A 21,793-nucleotide genomic window follows, 5' to 3' on the forward strand; every position below is an offset into this window, starting at 1 on the left:
CTACACTTAGCTTGCTCTGACATTCCAAGGCTGTGTTGCTTCCCCTCAGTCCCTTTCCTGGAGGATCAGAGCTTCAAATGCATCATGGAATCTTAGGTGTCCGAGGGGAGGCCCTGGCCAAATCCCTATCAGGCTATTCACTTGTCCCACTCTCCCTTTTTTTTTTTAATATATATTAGTCTAGTCTCAGCCCCTGCTCTACCCTGGAATTCACTCAAAAGTAGAAGAGGATAGGACATCAAATGGAGGTATAGGAGACAGAAGGGAAACCATAGGGATGAGGCTTTGCATCCACAGGCTCCAAGATCAATATTCCACTTCACCCAAGCCCTTATTTGGCTTTAATGCCCCACAAGGCTGATCTGCAAAACAGTTGCCCCACAGGACAATCCTGCATGCCTGGATTCTGACAAATATGCTAATCTACTCTTTACTAGAAAAAGAAATACCAGGATGGTGAAAATCCTTATACAGCAATATCAAACCAGTGATTTGCTGCCTCCATCTGCTGTTAGGGAAGCATAAACACATGCATCTGAATTAATCTGGAGGGACAATGGAAGAAGACATAATTAAGTTAAATCAATTGAATATATGGACCTGCAAATGCAAGTTAACAAAATATACCTTACCTGACTTCTCAGACAGTGGAAATAATCGAGCAAGGAACAGTTGAATTCTTCCACAAAACACTGTATTCTGTGATTTCGACAATCTTCTCAGGAGATCTAGAAAACAAAGATAAAGAATCCTTAAGCACACCCTCTATCTTCTAGTCACCTCTGCTTTTTGTACTGCCACATTCAATGCAAAAAAAAGGTTTCATAACTATGGTGGTCTCAGTCTGAAAGAAACACACTTTCACAATGCAGAACACCGATTCATCACTTTAAAAAGCTTGGAGTTTAGAGCAGCAATATGATCTGAAGAAATAAGGAAAAGCCCACAGTATCACTTTCACACTACTTGAAAATCTTTCATACCTGGTCTAAGGTGACTTGTTAAAAGCTGCTCAGAAGTCTCTTGCATTCAAATATCATGAAGCTGCTTGCAATATGTTGCTGATCACACTGGCTAGCAGCAGGTTAACTAGCTCTCTACACAAAAACTCTAACTGTACTACTATCAGCATTACATGATGTTCTCTCGTTCCTACGACTACTGATGATGTTATTAGAGCTGCAGAATACAAACAGCAGCATAGCAGGAGTGAGACAGGTGGCGGAAGTTCAAACCTAGTGCATGCCTAACACGCAGCCACCTTTAGCCTCCCATTGGCTTAGTCTGCCTTTGTCCCTGAACAGCTGGCTGATTGCTCAAATTGGTTATTAATTATTTTTCTGCTGCAAAAGTATTAAAAAGTAACTTCCAAGTCTTTGCTAAACAATAAAAAGGGTAGGAAATCTTATTTTATGAAAAAATAGTTTTAAATGGCATCATTTCACTTAGGTTGGAAAAGTCCATGTTCTCCAGGCTGCCAAAGTCTTGCCAATAGCACATCGTTAAAATGGTGTCACCATGAAGACTGCTGTTGTCCCTTCAGTTTGCTTTAGTGTAATTGCAGCGAATGTGGAAGAAGTTTTGCTTTTTACCAACATTTTCCTAGCAACACTAGTAAAAACAACTAAACCTTACCATTGCACATTCTCAGTAAGTAGTTCTTCCCAGCTGAATAAAATATATTCTGAAAGTAAGAGAGCACAGTTATGCCAATAATTCTCCTTCTATGGCAGATACAAGCACCAGGAATACTTTTTAACACAAAAGAAACGTACACATTTGGCAATGTGTTTACAGGAAATAAAACTGACAGGCATCAAGGGGTAATGGAAATGCAACAGAAAGGGCCTTCTACTCTTCTGAGTAGAAATAAATTAAGCCACAGAGGAAATTCACAGCTAGATGGTACAAGTTAGCAAGATACATGTAAATAAATGCTCTTATTCTCTGTATGGCCTGTAAAAATAGGTTCAATATATTAAAGTCAAAAACATAGCAAAAATACAGCATTTCACACTACTTGGATGGACCATGCAATTCTCAACTGTGCAGAGTCTTCATCCCCCACGCCTCCTAATCCAACTGGGAGATAAGGAACCAGTGTGGCTACTCGTGGTCTACAGAGCACCTCAAAATAACGAATCATTTGGACAAGAACTGCTGTACCTGGTGACTGAGATAACCCTGAGCTACCCTAGGTTACTGATCATGGAAGACTTTAACCTACACATTGAAAACGCCAGACACCACTACTGCTGCCTTCCTTGATGGCAACTCTAGGATTCACTCAGGTGATCAATTCTCCAATCCATGAAAAGGGCTATATGCTAGTCTTGGTGTTCTGCAAAAGGGCTGACATCTTTGAACACAAGGCTGGTGGCATCGAGATAACACCCCTATTATAAACTGATCATTTTCTAATCAAATTTTCTATTAAGGACCACATAAAACAGATGGGCCCTATCAAAGTTTGGAAGGAAATCCGAGACACAAGAAATCTGACTGCTGATAACTTCCTGGAGGCCTTGTCCTACTACCCCCATGTGGATGGAAAGATGATGATGGTATCAGAACAGGTTGGTATCTGGAATAAAAGCTTAGCAATGGCCTTAGAAAAAAAATGGCCCCTCTAAAGAAGGTCCTATGCTCTACAAACGTTCCCCATGGTTCTCCCCAGAACTATAGATCCTTAAGCGTCAAGGACTTCAACTTGAAAGAAAATGGCGAAAATCTCACTCAGATGAAGATAGGCTCAACTGTAAGAAACACATGGCAATGTACCAGCAGGCTTTAACAACACCCAAAAAAATAAATATTACTCTCAGAAAATAGAACAAGCTGTAAATTCTGTCAAGCAACTATTTAAAACAGTAAATAGCCTACTGCAAACCCCAAAACTACTACTACTACTTAACATTTCTAGAGCGCTACTAGGGTTACGCAGACCTGTACAGTTTAACAAAGAAGAACCAGCCTTGCCAATCACAACTAACCAGCAATGATTTTGCCACATCCTTTGCAACAAAATTAAAGGTCTCCATCAAGACCTATAGATAGTCCCATCAAAAGCTCCCACTAGCTAATGAAGAGAACACTCCCTCTTCCTAATCATACATGACTCATTGAACCAGATCACAGAGGAAGTTCATGAAAAAATTCTGAAAGTCCTATGGCCTATAACCTGCCCAGCAAACACAGTACAACGAGCGAGCATAGGCCTCATTGAAGGGGCCACAAAAATTATTAACACCTCTCTTGTGAAAGGGCAGCTGCCAACACTACTAAAAAGAGCTGTGGTGAGCCCCCTACTGAAAAAGAGCTCACTCGACCAGGCCAAGCTCAAAAACTACTGACCAATCTTTAACATTCCTTTCTTAGCAAAACTTATAAAAAAGACAGTCTGCATTCAACTCAACTGGCTAACAAAGTAATTTGCTAGACCCATGTCAATCTGGCTTCAGACCTGGGTATGGAACAGAGACTGCTCTTATGTCTCTTCTTGATGATCTGCACAGAAATCATGACAGGGATCTGCCTCAATATTTGTGTTGCTGGATTTATTTGTCAGACAGACAACAATTAGCTCTGTTCAACAACCTTGTACACTAAACTGTGGAGTGCCACAGGAATCCATAATGTCTCATTTTATTTAATATCTACCCCAAGCCTCTGGCTGAGCTCCTTCAGTCAATGGAAACAAAATTCTACATCTATGCTGACGATGTACCTATTGAACCAGACCTACCCACAGCTTAGAGTAAACTGCCTGCCTAACCGCAACTCAGGAATGGGCAAACAACAACAAACTCTGCCTGAACCCAAGCAAAACAGAGATTCATGAGGTATCTAACAGAAGTGGACAAATAACAAAAGGTATTTTGAAGACAGGTAAGTATTAACTTCCCCTAAAATCACAAGTCACGAATCTTGGGATACAGCTAGACTCATCATTCACTCTGATACCGCAAATTCAAACAACCTTTAAAAACTCTCTCTATCACCTATTGCAGCTACAAAATCTCTCTCCATATATTGAAAAGATGAGTCTGATCAAAGTGGTTCATGCCATGATAACATCACAACTAGATTATTGTAATGCTCTGCACAATGGTCAAACCACAAAGAGTTTGTATCAGCTCCAACTAATTCAGAAGGCTGCAAACAGCGTGATCACATCACACCCTTCCTACAAAAACTAAACTGGCTACCAGAACCTTACAGGACTAAATTTAAAACTATGTTTGATTTTCAAGGCCCTCAGACAAAATGGGCCAGAGTACTAGCCCTTTACACACCTCAAGGATAATCACTATCTGTCCCCTCATCAAAAGAAACTGTGTGATGCGATACCCGCCAGCGAGTCTTCGCAGAAGTAGCCCCCACACTCTGGAATTTACTGGAAGGAGGTAAAAGCCTGGCTCTTCTCCCAAGCCTTTAATACATAGGGTGACTGACTATACACCCATTTTGAACCTGGACTAGCTTGCTACACACACTAACTTAGACCAGTTCCTTATATTGTGATTAACTGTACAAAGAACTTGCCTTTAGTTTAGCCACGCATACTGACTTTGTACCATGCATCTTGTCCCCACCTATATATCTGCACTTGGACTCCAGCTATATGGTAAGTTGTATTGTAGAAAAGAATTAGTTTCATAGCAATGCTATTTGAATGTTCTAATTGTGTGCTTATTAGATATTGCATTAGTATTATGCTCACATCAAAGTATTATGCTCACATCATATTATATATCTCTGTTATACACATTTAACAACACTGAAATTCAAATATTTTTGATCCTGTTTCATGGTACTCCTATTAGGTTTCAATTTACTGTTTTCAAGTTTACCTCATTCATTGCTATGTTTGTACTTGTTCATTTTACTATTGTTATGCTGTAAGTTTTATGTTAAACTGTACACCACCTTGGGAGAATCTCTTTATAAAGGCGGTTCATAAATCCCAATAAATAAATTAAAAAATAATTCTCCAATGGGTTTCATCAGCATTCAAATGCACCTTTCCTCTTATTTGTAGTGCAACATCTTAACCACCATATTAATAATAAAGGCAATTTGATATTTTGCAGGTTATGCCCTTAGACAAGCACAATAATATCATAATTATAGTAACATCAAAGTTTGTAATTGCACCAGTGCACTACAAAGCTACAAAAGGCTAGCAAATTGAAGACAATTCCTGGAAATCAACTTCTGTGAACTGGGCTCTCAAAAGTTAGGGAGAATATCCCAGACACTGAATAACAGCGATGCCAAAAGGTAGGATTCAGGAGTGAACTATGGTCCCAGACAGAAGACTCCTTTCTGAATGCTTTAGAATGTAAGGTGGCAAAAAAAATCAGATAAGCAAATAGTTTGTGTTACTACATACAGCAGAAACAGGAGTGTGGGGCTCAAATACTATGTAATGATATCACTGATACAAATTTGCTGGTACTTAATTTTTGCTCTGTGTAATTCTGAGGAACAAAAGCCCCACAAGAAGTTCTATGTAGACCTAACAAACTTACTATCTATATAATTTGGATAATGGGAGGAAAGGGGAGTGAAAGCACCATTCCTTTCTGCTGATCTTTACTAAACGGGGTAAGTAGAATTCATTTTCACATATATGTGGGCCAAAATAAAAAATGTCCCTGTCAGAATCCTTATGTCCTCTTGATGTATCCTTAATAACTTTTGTGTTTAGTATCCTGTCAACACCACATTTTCAGGAAATACAAGCAGTGATCAAAAAAGCCTTATTTTCTTTCAGAAAGTAAGAAAAACAATGCATTGCCCAAATCAGGCTTCTGTGAGGTATACAAATATTAATAGTTTGATTTTCAAGGCCCTCAGACAAAATGGGCCAGAGTACTAGCCCTTTACACACCTCAAGGATAATCACTATCTGTCCCCTCATCAAAAGAAACTGTGTGATGCGATACCCGCCAGCTATTTAGAAAACCCAAAGAAAACCCAAAGAGAACAAATACTGAACTTACAGACTTCCAAGTGGTAACATTTTTCTCCACAAAAGTAAAAACTCTGTCACAGTTATCGAGAGGAAGGCAATCAAGGACATCTCCAAGGAGCACAAAAGGGGTGGATGATGTGCAGATACCTTCACAAAAAAAATAATAAGCTTGATTTAATAAGATGCTCACAAACCTCCACCCACATCAAAGCCACACTTAAGCTCAACCCTTGCGCTATCATGTAAGGGAATAAATCACCAGAGACTAGATCGTATCAAAGTTTATTTTTGTATTGATTTCCAAACAATGCTATCTTAAGCTCAGGGTTGAAGGGTTGGGGGGGGGGGGGGGGGGGCGTTTGCTGGTGGTTTGGGGGATTTTAACACTAATCCCTGGATTCTATATAATGCAAACTGAGTTGCACGCGCAGTGGAGGAGTGGCCTAGTGGTTAGGGTGGTGGACTTTGGTCCTGGGGAACTGAGTTCGATTCCCACTTCAGGCACAGGCAGCTCCTTGTGACTCTGGGCAAGTCACTTAACCCTCCATTGCCCCATGTAAGCCGCATTGAGCCTGCCATGAGTGGGAAAGCGCGGGGTACAAATGTAACAAAAAAAAAAATCTACTTGTATTCTGGATTTGCACACAACTTAATTAGCTTAAGCCAATCAGCACCGATAATTGAATTATTGACACTAATTGGCATTAATTAGAACTTCCGTACACGTCTAACCCCTGTTTACTAAGCCGCGCTAGCAGCTGCCTTGCACTAAGGCCAAAACAGCCCTCATTTTAAATGGGCTGAGTCAACATTGCCACATGGCTTAGTAAACAAGGGGGGGGGGGGGGGTAAACGTATTCTATACATTGATGTGTGTAAATTATAAGACACGAATCTGAAAAGGGGACATGACCATGGACGTTCCTAGAATTTACGTGCAGTGTTATAGAATATATCAGTGTCGCGCGTAATTTAGGAATCGGCATTTACACCAGGCTTTCATTGGCGTAAATGGTCGCGACTAAATAAAGTCACAGAAAATGGGTGTTGGGCGTACTCTATAAACTACACCTACATTTAGCCATATTTTTTTTCAGTGCTATATATTCAACCTAAGGGGATAAAAGTAAGCGGGCTAATTATATATATATATATATATATATATATATATATGTACTGTGAAAGCATGAGTTACAACCTGAGGGTCCTCTACCATCACAAGACTGCACAGCAGTGCTTTCTTCCCAAAGTTTTGCCATGGATGGCTTTTCTGAAGCCATCTGTCATGGTGCATATGTTTCTATTGAAAAGATCTTTGCAGAGAGAGAGTAAGAAGGAAGAATTCTAACTGTAAATATTAAAAATATATTATGTTTCAAAATAAGCTTATTTAAAACAAAATCTGCATGCAATACAAAATGTTCAGGTCAAGAAAGACAAGAATCTAAATAAAATAACTTTGGGGCAAAATCCATGAGTGTTTATTAAAAACACTGCGTTAAAAGCGAAATCCTCTGTAAAGAAGAGAGGAATCATCTAACTTTTGAGAGTAAAATGTACAGAAAAGCACCACACTTTAGTCATGCACTATACTGAATCCCCCTGATATTCAAAACTATTTAGACGCCCAAGAATGGCGGGACTCTGCATAGGAGGAAGCTTGAGCTTGCGTAGAAAGAGCACGAACTTGCAAAGGGCAATGCTACATATGCCGAAGAGAAGGCCTCCCATAACCAACGGGCTATGGTGTCCTTTGACGCCATATGACCCTTCTTACTGCCTCCAAAAAAAACGAAGAGATGGTCAGAAAGACGAAATTCATTAGTAACCTCCAAATACCTGAGAAGAGCCCGGAATTGCTCAGGGTAATCTTCCCGGCAGAAGGCCGACAAATGCAGGGACTGCCCCAAGTAGAAACAAGAAACCACCTTGGGCAACAACGAAGGAACGATACCCCTGCCTCCGTAAAACGCAGGAAGGGGTCTCTGTAAGAAAGGGCCTGCAACTTTGAAATTCTCCGAGCGGAAATAATGGCTACTAGGAAAATCGCCTTCAAGGTGAGATCCTTAATTGTAATCCCCGATAAGGGTTCGAAAGGACGATGCTGAAGCACTTTGAGAACTAGATTAAGGTTCCAGGATTGGCACGTGAAGAGGGCACAAACGATTTACGCCCCTCAAGAAACGAACCACATCCGGGTGGGAGGCAATGGATGCACCCTGAAGCCGGCCTCTAAAACATGCCAGAGCTGCCACCTGCACCTTAAGAGAACTCAACGAGAGTGATTCTTGTACAGCCTCCTGAAGAATCGCGAGGATAACCGCTACTGAAGCCGAAGCCGCCGACAATCCCGAACTCGCACACCACAAATTGAAGGTATGCCACACCCTAGCATAAGCTATCGAGATGGATATTTTCCGAGCCTACAGCATTGTAGTGATAACCACGTCCAGATACCCTTTTCTTCTCAACCTCGCCCTTTCAAGGGCCAGGCCATAAGACCAAAGGGGGAGGGATCCTCCATTGTGACCGGCCCCTGCGCTGGTAGCAGAAAAGGACGATCGAACAGAAGTCTGATCACAGTTGTGTACCAGGGTCGTCTGGGCCAATCCGGGGTCACTAGGATCACTCGACTGGGATGACTGGCAATGCGAGTCAGTAACCTGCCCACCACTGGTCACGGGGGAAAGGCATAGAGCAGGCCCCCTGGGCCAAGGTTGAAGAAGGGCATCAATGCCTTCTGAGTCCAGCTCTCGTCCCCTGCTAAAGAAACGGGGAACCTTCGCATTGAATGTGGTGGCCATTAAGTCCATCTCTGGCATCCCCCAACGGGTAGTTATCTGATCAAAGACCAGAGGGGACAGCGTACACTCCCCCGGCTCCAACTAGTGGCAACTGAGAAAGTCCACTTGCACATTCTGTGATCCCGCTATATGAGCCGCTAACAAGAGAGAGATGAGTCTCTGCCCAATGGCAGATCAGATCTGCCTCGCGCGCTAGGGGTGCACTCTTGGTGCCCCCGACGGTTTACGTAGGCGACCGCCGTCACATTGTCTGAACGAACTCGAACTGGGCAACCGCGGAGAAGAGACAGAAACTCCCGAAGGGACCAGACGAATCGCCCGTAACTCCAAGCGGTTGATGGACCATGACGCCTCAGTCGAAGTCCAAACGCCCTGGGCCATCTGTTGCAAGCAATGAGCCCCCCAGCCAGACAGTGACACATCCATGGTCACTATCTTCCAGTCCGGGGTTGCCAGAGGAAGGCCAGACACCAGATTCTTTTGAATAAACCACCAGTGCATGATTGTGTGAAGACAGGCCGAACATGGCACCCAAACCTTGTAATCCTCCAACAACGGAGACCAACGGTTCAGAAGGTGCCACTGGAGGGGGCGCATGTGAGCTCCGGCCCACTTTACCACGTCCAAGGTGGAGGCCATGAAACCTAGAACTTGTACATAGTCCCAAGCCCGCGGGTTCGGAGTTTGAAACAGCGCTCATAACTGAGCCTGTAACAGATGTTTTTACCTAGGTGGTCGATTTTCCACAGGAGTATTTCGGAAGATGACAGACAAAAATACCATACTACATTGTGATAGTCACCATCCACGGAAATTAAAGGAAAGTATTCCCATAGGTCAATTTTTATGTATTAAACGATTATGTTCTAATCAATTAACATTTAATCAACAAGCCAAACTGATGTCACACAGGTTTCAGGCGCGGGGTTATCCTCACTATGCTATTAAATCTGCATTTAAATCGGCGAAATATGCTCAAAGATGTTGGTTGAACAGTGAGAGACATACTTCAGTCAATTATAATACACAAGTTAATTGTATGCTTTCCTAATTCAAGCAGACACATGCTATATGGGATATTATTTTGAAGTATTGGCCAGTTTTGTCCGTACACCATAGTTTAAATAACAAACCACGGTTTTCATGTAATCGTGATAGAAATATGGGATTTTGTCCAGAAAAAGATTCAGCACACGGAACGGTCAACAAGGAATGGGTGGTCACACTCGTTGTAATGCTTGTGTATATTGCAAACATGCATTATGCACAAATCGGATTTGAATACAATCGAATAATAGATATTTTTAAGATTTCAGACAGATTGTAACACACAGAATGTAGTTTATGCCATATGCTGTCCATGCCAGCTATGGTATATTGGAGAAAGCGAATGCTACATAACTGTAGAAGGTATTCTCCGAGGACAGCAGGCTGATTGTTCTCACTGATGGGTGACGTCCATGGCAGCCCCTCCAATCGGAACTTCTCTAGCAAAGGCCTTTGCTAGTCCTCGCGCGCCGATGCGCACCGCGCATGCGCGGCCGTCTTCCCGCCCGAACCGGCTCGTGTTCGTCAGTCCCATATGTAGCAAGAAAAAAGACAAGGGAAGACACAACTCCAAAGGGGAGGCGGGCGGGTTTGTGAGAACAATCAGCCTGCTGTCCTCGGAGAATACCTTCTACAGGTATGTAGCATTCGCTTTCTCCAAGGACAAGCAGGCTGCTTGTTCTCACTGATGGGGTATCCCTAGCCCCCAGGCTCACTCAAAACAACAAACATGGTCAATTGGGCCTCGCAACGGCGAGGACATAACTGAGATTGACCTAACAATTTTTCCAACTAACTGAGAGTGTAGCCTGGAACAGAATAAAACATGAGCCTAGGGGGGTGGAGTTGGATCCTAAACCCCGAACAGATTCTGAAGCACTGACTGCCCGAACCGACTGTCGCGTCGGGTATCCTGCTGCAGGCAGTAATGAGATGTGAATGTGTGGACAGATGACCACGTCGCAGCTTTGCAAATCTCTTCAATAGTGGCTGACTTCAAGTGGGCTACCGACGCTGCCATGGCTCTAATATTATGAGCCATGACATGTCCCTCAAGAGCCAGCCCAGCCTGGGCGTAAGTGAAGGAAATGCAATCTGCTAGCCAATTGGATATGGTGCGTTTCCCCACAGCCACTCCCCTCCTGTTGGGATCAAAAGAAACAAACAATTGGGCGGACTGTCTGTTGGGCTGTGTCCGCTCCAGATAGAAGGCCAATGCTCTCTTGCAGTCCAATGTGTGCAGCTGACGTTCAGCAGGGCAGGAATGAGGACGGGGAAAGAATGTTGGCAAGACAATTGACTGGTTCAGATGGAACTCTGACACAACCTTTGGCAAGAACTTGGGGTGAGTGCGGAGGACTACTCTGTTATGATGAAATTTGGTGTAAGGGGCCTGGGCTACCAGGGCCTGAAGCTCACTGACTCTATGAGCTGAAGTAACTGCCACCAAGAAAATGACCTCCCAGGTCAAGTACTTCAGATGGCAGGAGTTCAGTGGCTGAAAAGGAGGTTTCATCAGCTGGGTGAGAACGACATTGAGATCCCATGACACTGTAGGAGGCTTGACAGGGGGCTTTGACAAAAGCAAACCTCTCATGAAGCGAACAACTAAAGGCTGTCCTGAGATCGGCTTACCTTCCACACGGTAATGGTATGCACTGATTGCACTAAGGTGAACCCTTACAGAGTTGGTCTTGAGACCAGACTCAGACAAGTGCAGAAGGTATTCAAGCAGGGTCTGTGTAGGACAAGAGCGAGGATATAGGGCCTTGCTGTCACACCAGACGGCAAACCTTCTCCATAGAAAGAAGTAACTCCTCTTAGTGGAATCTTTCCTGGAAGCAAGCAAGATGCGGGAGACACCCTCTGACAGACCCAAAGAGGCAAAGTATACGCTCTCAACATCCAGGCCGTGAGAGCCAGAGACTGGAGGTTGGGAAGCAGAAGCGCCCCTTCGTCCTGTGTGATGAGGGTCGGAAAACACTCCAATCTCCACGGTTCTTCGGAGGACAACTCCAGAAGAAGAGGGAACCAGATCGGACGCGGCCAAAAAGGAGCAATCAGAATCATGGTGCCTCGGTCTTGCTTGAGTTTCAGCAAAGTCTTCCCGACCAGAGGTATGGGAGGATAAGCATACAGCAGACCTTCCCCCCAGTCCAGGAGGAAGGCATCCGGTGCCAGTCTGCCGTTGGCCTGAAGCCTGGAACAGAACTGAGGGACCTTGTGGTTGGCTCGAGATGCAAATAGATCTACCAAGGGGGTGCCCCATACCTGGAAGATCTGTCGCACTACTCTGGAGTTGAGCGACCACTCGTGAGGTTGCATAATCCTGCTCAGTCTGTCGGCCAGACTGTTGTTTACGCCTGCCAGGTATGTGGCTTGGAGCACCATGCCCTGACGGCGAGCCCAAAGCCACATGCTGACGGCTTCCTGACACAGGGGGCGAGATCCGGTGCCCCCCTGCTTGTTGATGTAATACATGGCAACCTGGTTGTCTGTCTGAATTTGGATAATTTGGTGGGACAGCCGATCTCTGAAAGCCTTCAGAGCGTTCCAGACCGCTCGTAACTCCAGAAGATTGATCTGCAGATCGCGTTCCTGGAGGGACCAGCTTCCCTGGGTGTGAAGCCCATCGACATGAGCTCCTCACCCCAGGAGAGATGCATCCGTAGTCAGCACTTTTTGTGGCTGAGGAATTTGGAAAGGACGTCCCAGAGTCAAATTGGACCAAATCGTCCACCAATACAGGGATTTGAGAAAACTCGTGGACAGGTGGATCACGTCTTCTAGATCCCCAGCAGCCTGAAACCACTGGGAAGCTAGGGTCCATTGAGCAGATCTCATGTGAAGGCGGGCCATGGGAGTCACATGAACTGTGGAGGCCATGTGGCCCAGCAATCTCAACATCTGCCGAGCTGTGATCTGCTGGGACGCTCGCACCCGCGAGCCGAGGGACAACAAGTTGTTGGCTCTCGCCTCTGGGAGATAGGCACGAGCCGTCCGAGAATCCAGCAGAGCTCCTATGAATTCGAGTCTCTGTACTGGGAGAAGATGGGACTTTGGATAATTTATCACAAACCCCAGTAGCTCCAGGAGGCGAATAGTCATCTGCATGGACTGTAGAGCTCCTGCCTCGGATGTGTTCTTCACCAGCCAATCGTCGAGATATGGGAACACGTGTACCCCCAGCCTGCGAAGTGCCGCTGCTACTACAGCCGAGCACTTCGTGAACACTCTGGGCGCAGAGGCGAGCCCAAAGGGTAGCACACAGTACTGGAAGTGACGTGTGCCCAGCTGAAATCGCAGATACTGTCTGTGAGCTGGCAGTATCGGGATGTGCGTGTAGGCGTCCTTCAAGTCCAGAGAGCATAGCCAATCGTTTTCCTGAATCATGGGGAGAAGGGTGCCCAGGGAAAGCATCCTGAACTTTTCCTTGACCAGATATTTGTTCAGGGCCCTTAGGTCTAGGATGGGACGCATCCCCCCCCTGTTTTCTTTTCCACAAGGAAGTACCTGGAATAGAATCCCACCCCTTCTTGCCCGGATGGCACGGGCTCGACCGCATTGGCGCTGAGAAGGGCGGAGAGTTCCTCTGCAAGTACCTGCTTGTGTTGGAAGCTGTAAGACTGAGCTCCCGGTGGACAATTTGGAGGTTTTCAGGCCAAATTGAGGGTGTATCCTTGCCGGACTATTTGAAGAACCCACTGATCGGAGGTTATGAGAGGCCACCTTTGGTGAAAAACTTTCAACCTCCCTCCGACCGGTAGGTCGCCCGGCACTGACACTTGGATGTCGGCTATGCTCTGCTGGAGCCAGTCAAAAGCTCGTCCCTTGCTTTTGCTGGGGAGCCGAGGGGCCTTGCTGAGGCGCATGCTGCTGATGAGAGCGCGCGCGCTGGGGCTTAGCCTGGGCCGCAGGCTGTCGAGGAGGAGGATTGTACCTACGCTTACCAGAAGAGTAGGGAACAGTCTTCCTTCCCCCATAAAAACGTCTACCTGTGGAGGTAGAAGCTGAAGGCTGCCGGCGGGAGAACTTGTCAAAAGCGGTATCCCGCTGTGGAGCTGTTCTACCACCTGTTCGACCTTCTCTCCAAAAATATTATCTGCACGGCAAGGCGAGTCCGCAATCCGCTGCTGGATCCTATTCTCCAGGTCGGAGGCACGCAGCCATGAGAGTCTGCGCATCACCACACCTTGAGCAGCGGCCCTGGACGCAACATCAAATGTGTCATACACCCCTCTGGCCAGGAATTTTCTGCACGCCTTCAGCTGCCTGACCACCTCCTGAAATGGCTTGGCTTGCTCAGGAGGGAGCTTGTCCACCAAGCCCGCCAACTGCCGCACATTGTTCCGCATGTGTATGCTCGTGTAGAGCTGGTAAGACTGAATTTTGGCCACGAGCATAGAGGAATGGTAGGCCTTCCTCCTAAAGGAGTCTAAGGTTCTAGAGTCTTTGCCCAGGGGCGCCAAAGCATGCTCTGTAGAACTCTTAGCCTTCTTTAGGGCCAAATCCACAACTCCAGAGTCGTGAGGCAACTGAGTGCGCATCAGCTCTGGGTCCCCATGGATCCGGTACTGGGACTCGATCTTCTTGGGAATGTGGGGATTACTTAAAGGCTTGGTCCAGTTCGCCAGCAATGTCTTCTTTAGGCCATGATGCATGGGTACTGTGGACGCTTCCTTAGGTGGAGAAGGATAGTCCAAGAGCTCAAACATTTCAGCCCTGGGCTCGTCCTCCACAACCACCGGGAAGGGGATGGCCGTAGACATCTCCCGGACAAAGGCCGCAAAAGACAGACTCTCGGGAGGAGAAAGCTGTCTTTCAGGGGAGGAGAAGGAAGGCCATCAGACTCCTCGTCAGAGAAATATCTGATGTCCTCCTCCCACAAGGCCTCACCATCGGTATCAGACAAGTTCACGGACCTGCATCTGAAGCCGTGCCCGGCTCGACTCCATGGAACCACGGCCACGGTGGGAGCGTCGAGAGGTAGACTCCCTCGCCCGCACCGGCGAAGCTCCCTCCGCCGACGTCGTCGGGGAGCCTTCCTTGGAGGCGACCGCAGTTGGTACCGCAAGCGGCACCGATGTCGGAGACCTCACCCAGGGCAAGAGGCCAGCCGGCGCCTCACTCGACGGTACCGGTGGCGCAAGCACCCCTGGTACCGGAGGGGAAGAGCGCAACAGCTCTCCCAGGATCTCTGGGAGAACGGCCCGGAGACTCTCGTGCAGGGCGGCTGTGGAGAAAGACATGGAAGCCGATGCAGGAGTCGAAGTCAGAGTCTGTTCCGGGCGTGGAGGCTGTTCCGGGCTGTCCAAGGTGGAGCGCACTGACACCTCCTGAACAGAGGGTGAGCGGTCCTCTCGGTGCTGATGCCTGCTGGGTGCCGACTCCCTCGGCGACCCAGAGCTCTCAGTACCGTTGCGGGAAGGAGACTGGTGTCGATGCTTCTTTGACTTTTTCAAACGAAGCATGTCACTGGAGCTTCCCGGTACCGACAAGGACGTAGAATTCAGCCGTCGCTTCCTCGGGGCCGAGGCCGAAGAAGGTCGGTCTCGAGGGGGGCTGTACCGCAGGAGCCCTCAGGGTAGGGGGAGACCCACCCGAAGGCTCACCGCCACCAGCAGGGGAATGGACAGCCCTCACCTGCACTCCAGACGAAGCACCACTGTCCGACGACATGGACAGTGGAGGTCCCGGTACCACCGACGCCGACGCAGCCTTCCGATGTCTCAGCCCCGACGATGCAGAGGGTCGATGCCTCGATGCAATCGATACAGTCGCGGCCGAGGGCGGAGGTCTTGACGCTGTCGACGCACTCGATACTCCCGGTGCCAATGCCGACGAAGAGCCTGAGAACAAAACGTTCCACTGGGCCAATCTCGTTACACGAGTCCTTTTCTGTAAAAGGGCGCAAAGACTACAGGGCCTGCGGCCCGTACCCAGCCCCCAGACACTGAAGACACGACGCGTGCCTATCAGTGAGCGAGATTACCCGGGCGCACTGGGTGCACTTCTTGAAGCCGCTGGGAGACTTCGATGACACGGGCGGAAAAATCACGCCGGCGAAATCAAAACTCGTAATTGGGGCACCAAAAAGAAGGGGAGAAAAAAACTCGACCCAAGGCCTCAAAGGGGCCTACCCCAAAAACAAAAGAAAACTTATCGGGCCCAAAAACTAGAAGTACGGGGAAGGGAAAAAGACCGTAAGGCCCTTCTCCGAAATCCCTTTTTTTTTTTTTTTGTAAGCGAAAAGTCAAAAGATGCGCGAGGGTCAACTTAAGGGGCGCGAACGGCGTAAACACGACCGTACCGAGCGCGGACAAAAGAAGACTGACGAACACGAGCCGGTTTGGGCGGGAAGACTGCCGCGCATGCGCGGTGCGCATTGGCGCGCGAGGACTAGCAAAGGCCTTTGCTAGAGAAGTTCCGATTGGAGGGGCTGCCGTGGACATCACCCATCAGTGAGAACAAGCAGCCTGCTTGTCTTCGGAGAAATACACGTAAAGTTAAAATGCGTATTGCTCAACATCTTAGTAATATTCGTTTGAAAAAAAATAGATACACCTCTGGTTAGTCATTGGTTGCAATTAGAACACTCAGTGGATGATCTACAGTTTGTAGTCATTAACAGCATGCAGGGTTGTTATGGGAACATTGAACAGGAACTAATTCGCCGGGAGCAGCAATTTATCTTTAATTGGGGAACTGTGCAACCTTTTGGCCTCAATAAGGAGGTAGATTGGGCGTTATTGATGTCAGTATAAAAGACAGAGACTGCATAAAGTTAGATCATTCAATCTGATTGTGATGTTCTCACATTATCTGCTGAGATTACCTATGGTGTGCCCAGCACTCTAATGTGGTTGGTAAGATATTTGATAATTCAGATTCAATTATAAATTATTTACTAGGTAGTACGAATGTATATAATTGTGTGTATTATTTACAAAGGATCTCCTGAGGAAGTAAATATGAAACACGGCTTATGTTGAGATCTATGAAGTGTTGAATAAATGTAGAATTGACATGGAGGTCTCAAGTGGAGTTTTGTTTCAAGTAAAGGCGAAGTGAAGATTGTTTTTTTTTGTCAGCCAGATTTTAAGTGGCGTTGCACTATCCTCAATGAACTATTAGAACTTTTAATAGTGGATATGTGCTAGAATTGTCGACGGGACACATAATATGGCTGGATTGTTTCCATCATGTCAACTAGATACTTGAAAGTTTCTGGAAAAAGAATAATAAGATCGACTCTTTGCTTCAGTATAAATGAAGTGAAGAAATTAAGAAGTATTGTGGACTATGTTTCAAAGTATCTGTATACTGCTTAATAATTAGAGTTCAATTGCTCTTGATGAACTCCGTTTGAGACTATATCTGCCTCATTCTTGATGTAAAATAGAGTTCAATATATTATGTTTATATTGTGTTATGTATACAATATAATGGATAGAGTCACAATTTAATTAACTGAAAGGTCACATATGTTGTTGATTGTTATATTAAGTGACTAGTGGAAAAGACTTCTAACCCTTATATATTAGTAGTAAAAATTATTATTGCGGATAAACAAGTCAGCTCAAACTGAGCAATGGCAGGTCACAATGTGGAGAATGCCATCTCTGAAGCGTTGTGAGAGAAGATGTGGGAACCAGCAAAGCAGCACATACACTGGAGGCAAGTAACTTAATTCTCTAAGGGTAGTAAACAGGTCTAGTGATCAGGATAATCAAAATTAAATTAACCTGCTTATAGATTAACCTGCTTATAGATCAAATGTACACAGTGCTGGGAAAACACAGGACCTTACACAGTTTCAAAATACTTTCCAAATGTTTAAACATTTAGGATGACCTTTGAAAATACATTAGTATAATGAGCGTTTTTTCTTAATTCATAACTTGTGTTCACAGTGTCCTCCTTCAACCTTGACACTAAATGCCATTTTGTTAAAACAGACCTTAATGGTCACTTCCTGAATGATGTCATTTCAAGGGATCATTCAGTATTTACAGCATCTTGCAGGAACACCTGTCAATTACAGTAAAATAGTACATTTGTTTTTGGGTTATTTGGAAAAATGTTTGGGGGGAGAGTTACACTTTTTCTGGACACTGTGTATATCCATTTGCCATTAATACTTAAGCACAGATACACAAAACTATACTGCTTTGCAGCCCTCAAAGGCTGGAACTGTGCTCCAAATGGAAAGTACAACAGTCAGTTGCCACCTTCTCCATTTCAGCAACCACTGCACACCTTACAGATGCACAGCTGCAGTTGGGTTTGGAGAGTAAAGTGGAGTGAAGAATGAAAAAATATAGTGCATGCTTCCGGAGATTATTAGCCCTCATAATTCACCTTCTGTGACTCCATTTATAGCAAGAGAAATGATGGCTAGGAAGTTCTCAGGGGATGCGTGGATTACCTGTATAACAAGGGAAAAAAGACAATTGAAGTTAAAAGGAAAACAACATTTCACCTCAAGCCCACCCAAGGTAAGGGAAAATTAGGTTCTTACCTTGATAATTTTCTTTCCTTTAGTCACAGCAGATGAATCCATTAACTGATGGGTTGTATCCGCCTACCAGCAGATGGAGATAGAGAACACTGAAAGCACATGGTGTTCCAGGACGCCCAACCCCCTCTGCCTTCAGTATATGAAATTTCCAAAGCAGAGTGAATAAAAAAGACAATATAACAAACTTTCCTCACAGAGAACAAACGCCCCAGAACCGGGGCAATAACCAAACAAGGGAGGGACGTTATCAACCTCCTGCAATAAAAACAGCATGTAGAAACTCTGATAGCTTGTCTTCAAGTACTCCTGATGAGGCACAATGTCTGTTGTCTGTATGCAACATCTGTACAAAAACTAAAGTCAGTCAGGGAGGGATCACGGATTCATCTGCTGTGACTAAAGAAAAGAAAATTATCAAGGTAAGAACCTAATTTTCCCTTCCTTGTCATCAGCAACAGATGAATCCATTAACTGATGGGATGTACCAAAGCACTCCCTAAGTAGGGTGGGAACAGGCAACTCCGCAAGCAAGCACTCGTGCTCCAAAATGCGCATCCTGCTGCGCTGCCACATCTAGACTGTAATGCTGCACGAAAGAGAGCTGAGAAGCCCAGGCAGCCGCACGACAGATCTCCTGAAGAGAAAAAACACCCGTTTCAGCCCACGAAGAGGACATTGCCCTCGTAGAGTGCGCTTTAAACGCTTCATGCAGCGACCGCACTGAAAGCAGATAAGCCGAAAAAATTAAGCCATCGGGCTATAGTGGCCTTAGATGCCGGAAACCCCCGTTGAGGACCTGCCAACTGAACAAATAAATGATCAGAATTCCTAAACTCATTTGACATCTGCAGATACTGCCACAGAGCCCTGCGGACATCCAAAAGGCGCAATTGCCCAAAGGAGTCCAGAAACTCCTCCTTAGAGAAGGAAGGAAGAAAGATGGGCTGGTTGAGGTGAAAAGCTGAAACCACCTTAGGCAGAAAAGAAGGCACCGTACGAACAGTTATCCCAAATTCAGAGAAGTGCAGAAAAGGATCCCGACAGGAAAGAGCCAGAAGCTCAGACACTCTTCTAGCCGACGTCATTGCCACTAAAAAAAAAAAAAAACTGTCTTGAGAGTCACATCCTTCTCAGAAGCCCGTTTAAGAGGCTGAAACAGAGATCGCTGGAGCGCCTTCAACACGAGCCCCAGGTTCCAAGCCGGACAAGGCGACCGCAAAGGAGGATGGAGACGAACTACCCCTCTGAGAAAACGGAGAATATCCGGATGAGCAGCAAGGGACAATCTGGAGACTTTCCCCCGGAAGCAGGCCAACGCTGCCACTTGAACTCGAAGGGAATTGTAGGCCAGGCCCTTTTGTAGCCCATCCTGCAAAAAGTCCAGCAAGAGCGAGACTGTTGCCAGAGTAGGCGAGATTGAGGCGTGGTGTACGCCAAAGTCTAAGGTGAGCCAGATCCGAGCATAAGTTGCAGAGGTAGACTGCGTGTGAGCCTGCAAGAGGGTGACAATAACCTTATTAGAATAGCCCTTGTCCCTCAATTGCGCCCTCTCAAGAGCCAGGCCGTAAGACCAAAGCGACAAGGATCTTCCATAGTCACCGGACCCTGAACTAACAGGTTCGGAACCCGAGGCAAAGGAAGAGGCGCATCCACCAGCATCCGCCGGAGATCCGCATACCACGGATGCCTTGGCCAATCTGGGGCGATGAGAATCACCAATCCTCGGTGAAATGAATCCGAAGTAGAACTCGCCCTATCAAGGGCCAAGGAGGGAACACATACAGGAGGCCCGAGGGCCAAGCTTGAGCCAGAGCTTCCAACCCCGCCGAGCGAGGATCTCTCCTTCCGATGAAAAAGCGAGGGACTTTGGCGTTTATGCTTGACGCCATGAGATCCAAGCCTGGAGTTCCCCATTTGGCACAAATCTGAAGAAAAACTTTGTCTGCCAGTTCCCATTCTGCTGGGTCGATTTGATGTCTGCTGAGGAAATCGGCTTCCACTTTGCACTGACCGGCGGCCGTGGACAGCAGCTCTAGGTGGTACTCGGCCCAGTCGCAGATCTGAGATGCCTCCGCAGACAGGGTCCTGCACTGAGTGCCGCCCTGGCGATTGATATAGGCCAATGCTGTCGTGTTGTCCAACAGAACTCGGACAGGAAGACCCTTCAGCGTCCTGTGGAAGGCCAGAAGAGCCTGAAATATCGCTCTCAGTTCCAAGTGATTGATGGACCATCCCGCTTCCGCGGTGGACCACAGACCCTGAGCATAGCGTCCCCGGCAATGAGCTCCCCAGCCCGAAAGGCTGGCATCCGTTATCACCAGACACCAAAAAGGAAGAGCCAGTGGCATCCCCTGCTGCAGCCTGCTGTCGGAAAGCCACCAATTCATACTGCGCTGGGCCACGGGAAGTCACCGTAGTCTGCGTTGGTATTCCTGGGAAATCGGAGACCATTGCTGAAGCAGAGCAAGCTGCAGCGGTCTTATGTGAGCTCTCGCCTAGGGAACCACCTCTATGGTGGCCGTCATCGATCCCAGGAGCTTAACAAAGTCCCAAGCTCGAGGGTGAGGCATCCGCAGGAGCAGGCGGACCTGATTCTGTAGCTTGAGCCGCCTGCTGTCGGGAAGAAAAATGAACCCTGAAGCCGTGTCGAACCGGACCCCCAAATACTCGAGAGGCTGAGAGGGGGTCAGATGACTTTTGGGCATATTGACCATCCAGCCCAGAGTCTGAAGAACTGTAACAACTCTGGCTGTGGCAAGTTGACTCTCGTCTGCCGAATCCGCTCTGATGAGCCAGTCGTCGAGATAAGGGTGAACTCTGATACCCTCTCGCCTGAGAAAGGCAGCCATTACCACCATGACCTTGGAAAACGTCCGAGGGGCAGTCACCAGGCAAGGCGCAAAACTGGAAATGTTGACTCAATACTGCAAACTGGAGAAACCACTGATGCGGCAGCCAGATGGGAATATGCAAGTACGTTTCCTTGAGGACCAGAGACGTGAGAAACTCTCCTGGCTGTAACGCTGCAATGATGAAGCGCAGGGTTTCCATGCAGAAGTGTCGCACTCCTAAGGCCTCGTTGACTCTGCGAAAGTCGAGGATAGGTCTGAACGACCCGCCTTTTCGAGGCACCACAAAACAGATGGAGTAGCGACCACAGTCGCATTCGGCGGGAGGAACCAGAACCACCACTCTGAGCTTCAGCAACACCTGCAAGGTCTCGTATACTGCCACCCGCTTGACGGCAGTGCCACATCGGGACTCCAAAAACGCGTCTTCTACTGGAATGGCAAATTCCAGCCGGTAACCTCCTCTGATCAGGTCTAGGACCCACTGATCCGAAGTAATCTTGGTCCACTCCTCAAAAAAGAGGGAGAGACGACCCTCTACTGCAGGAACCAACGAGTGGACCAGCGTCCCATCATTGTGGATGGCGCCCCT

At 46.7% G+C, this 21,793-nt stretch overlaps 1 protein-coding gene across 1 annotated transcript in view; it reads right to left on the minus strand.

Annotated features, from left to right (window-relative positions):
* Positions 1-21,793, minus strand: part of THOC1 (THO complex 1) — a 131,635-nt gene that overhangs the window by 87,269 nt on the left and 22,573 nt on the right. Inside the window, exons 4-7 of the mRNA XM_030212935.1 lie at positions 18,193-18,259; positions 6,009-6,127; positions 1,636-1,684; positions 633-728 (exon numbers count right to left, since the gene is read on the minus strand). Of these exons, the coding sequence (XP_030068795.1) occupies positions 633-728; positions 1,636-1,684; positions 6,009-6,127; positions 18,193-18,259 (331 nt within the window). The remainder of the gene's footprint in view (positions 1-632; positions 729-1,635; positions 1,685-6,008; positions 6,128-18,192; positions 18,260-21,793) is intronic.

Source organism: Microcaecilia unicolor, chromosome 1 (genome assembly GCF_901765095.1).
Source record: "Microcaecilia unicolor chromosome 1, aMicUni1.1, whole genome shotgun sequence".
NCBI lineage: Eukaryota > Metazoa > Chordata > Amphibia > Gymnophiona > Siphonopidae > Microcaecilia > Microcaecilia unicolor.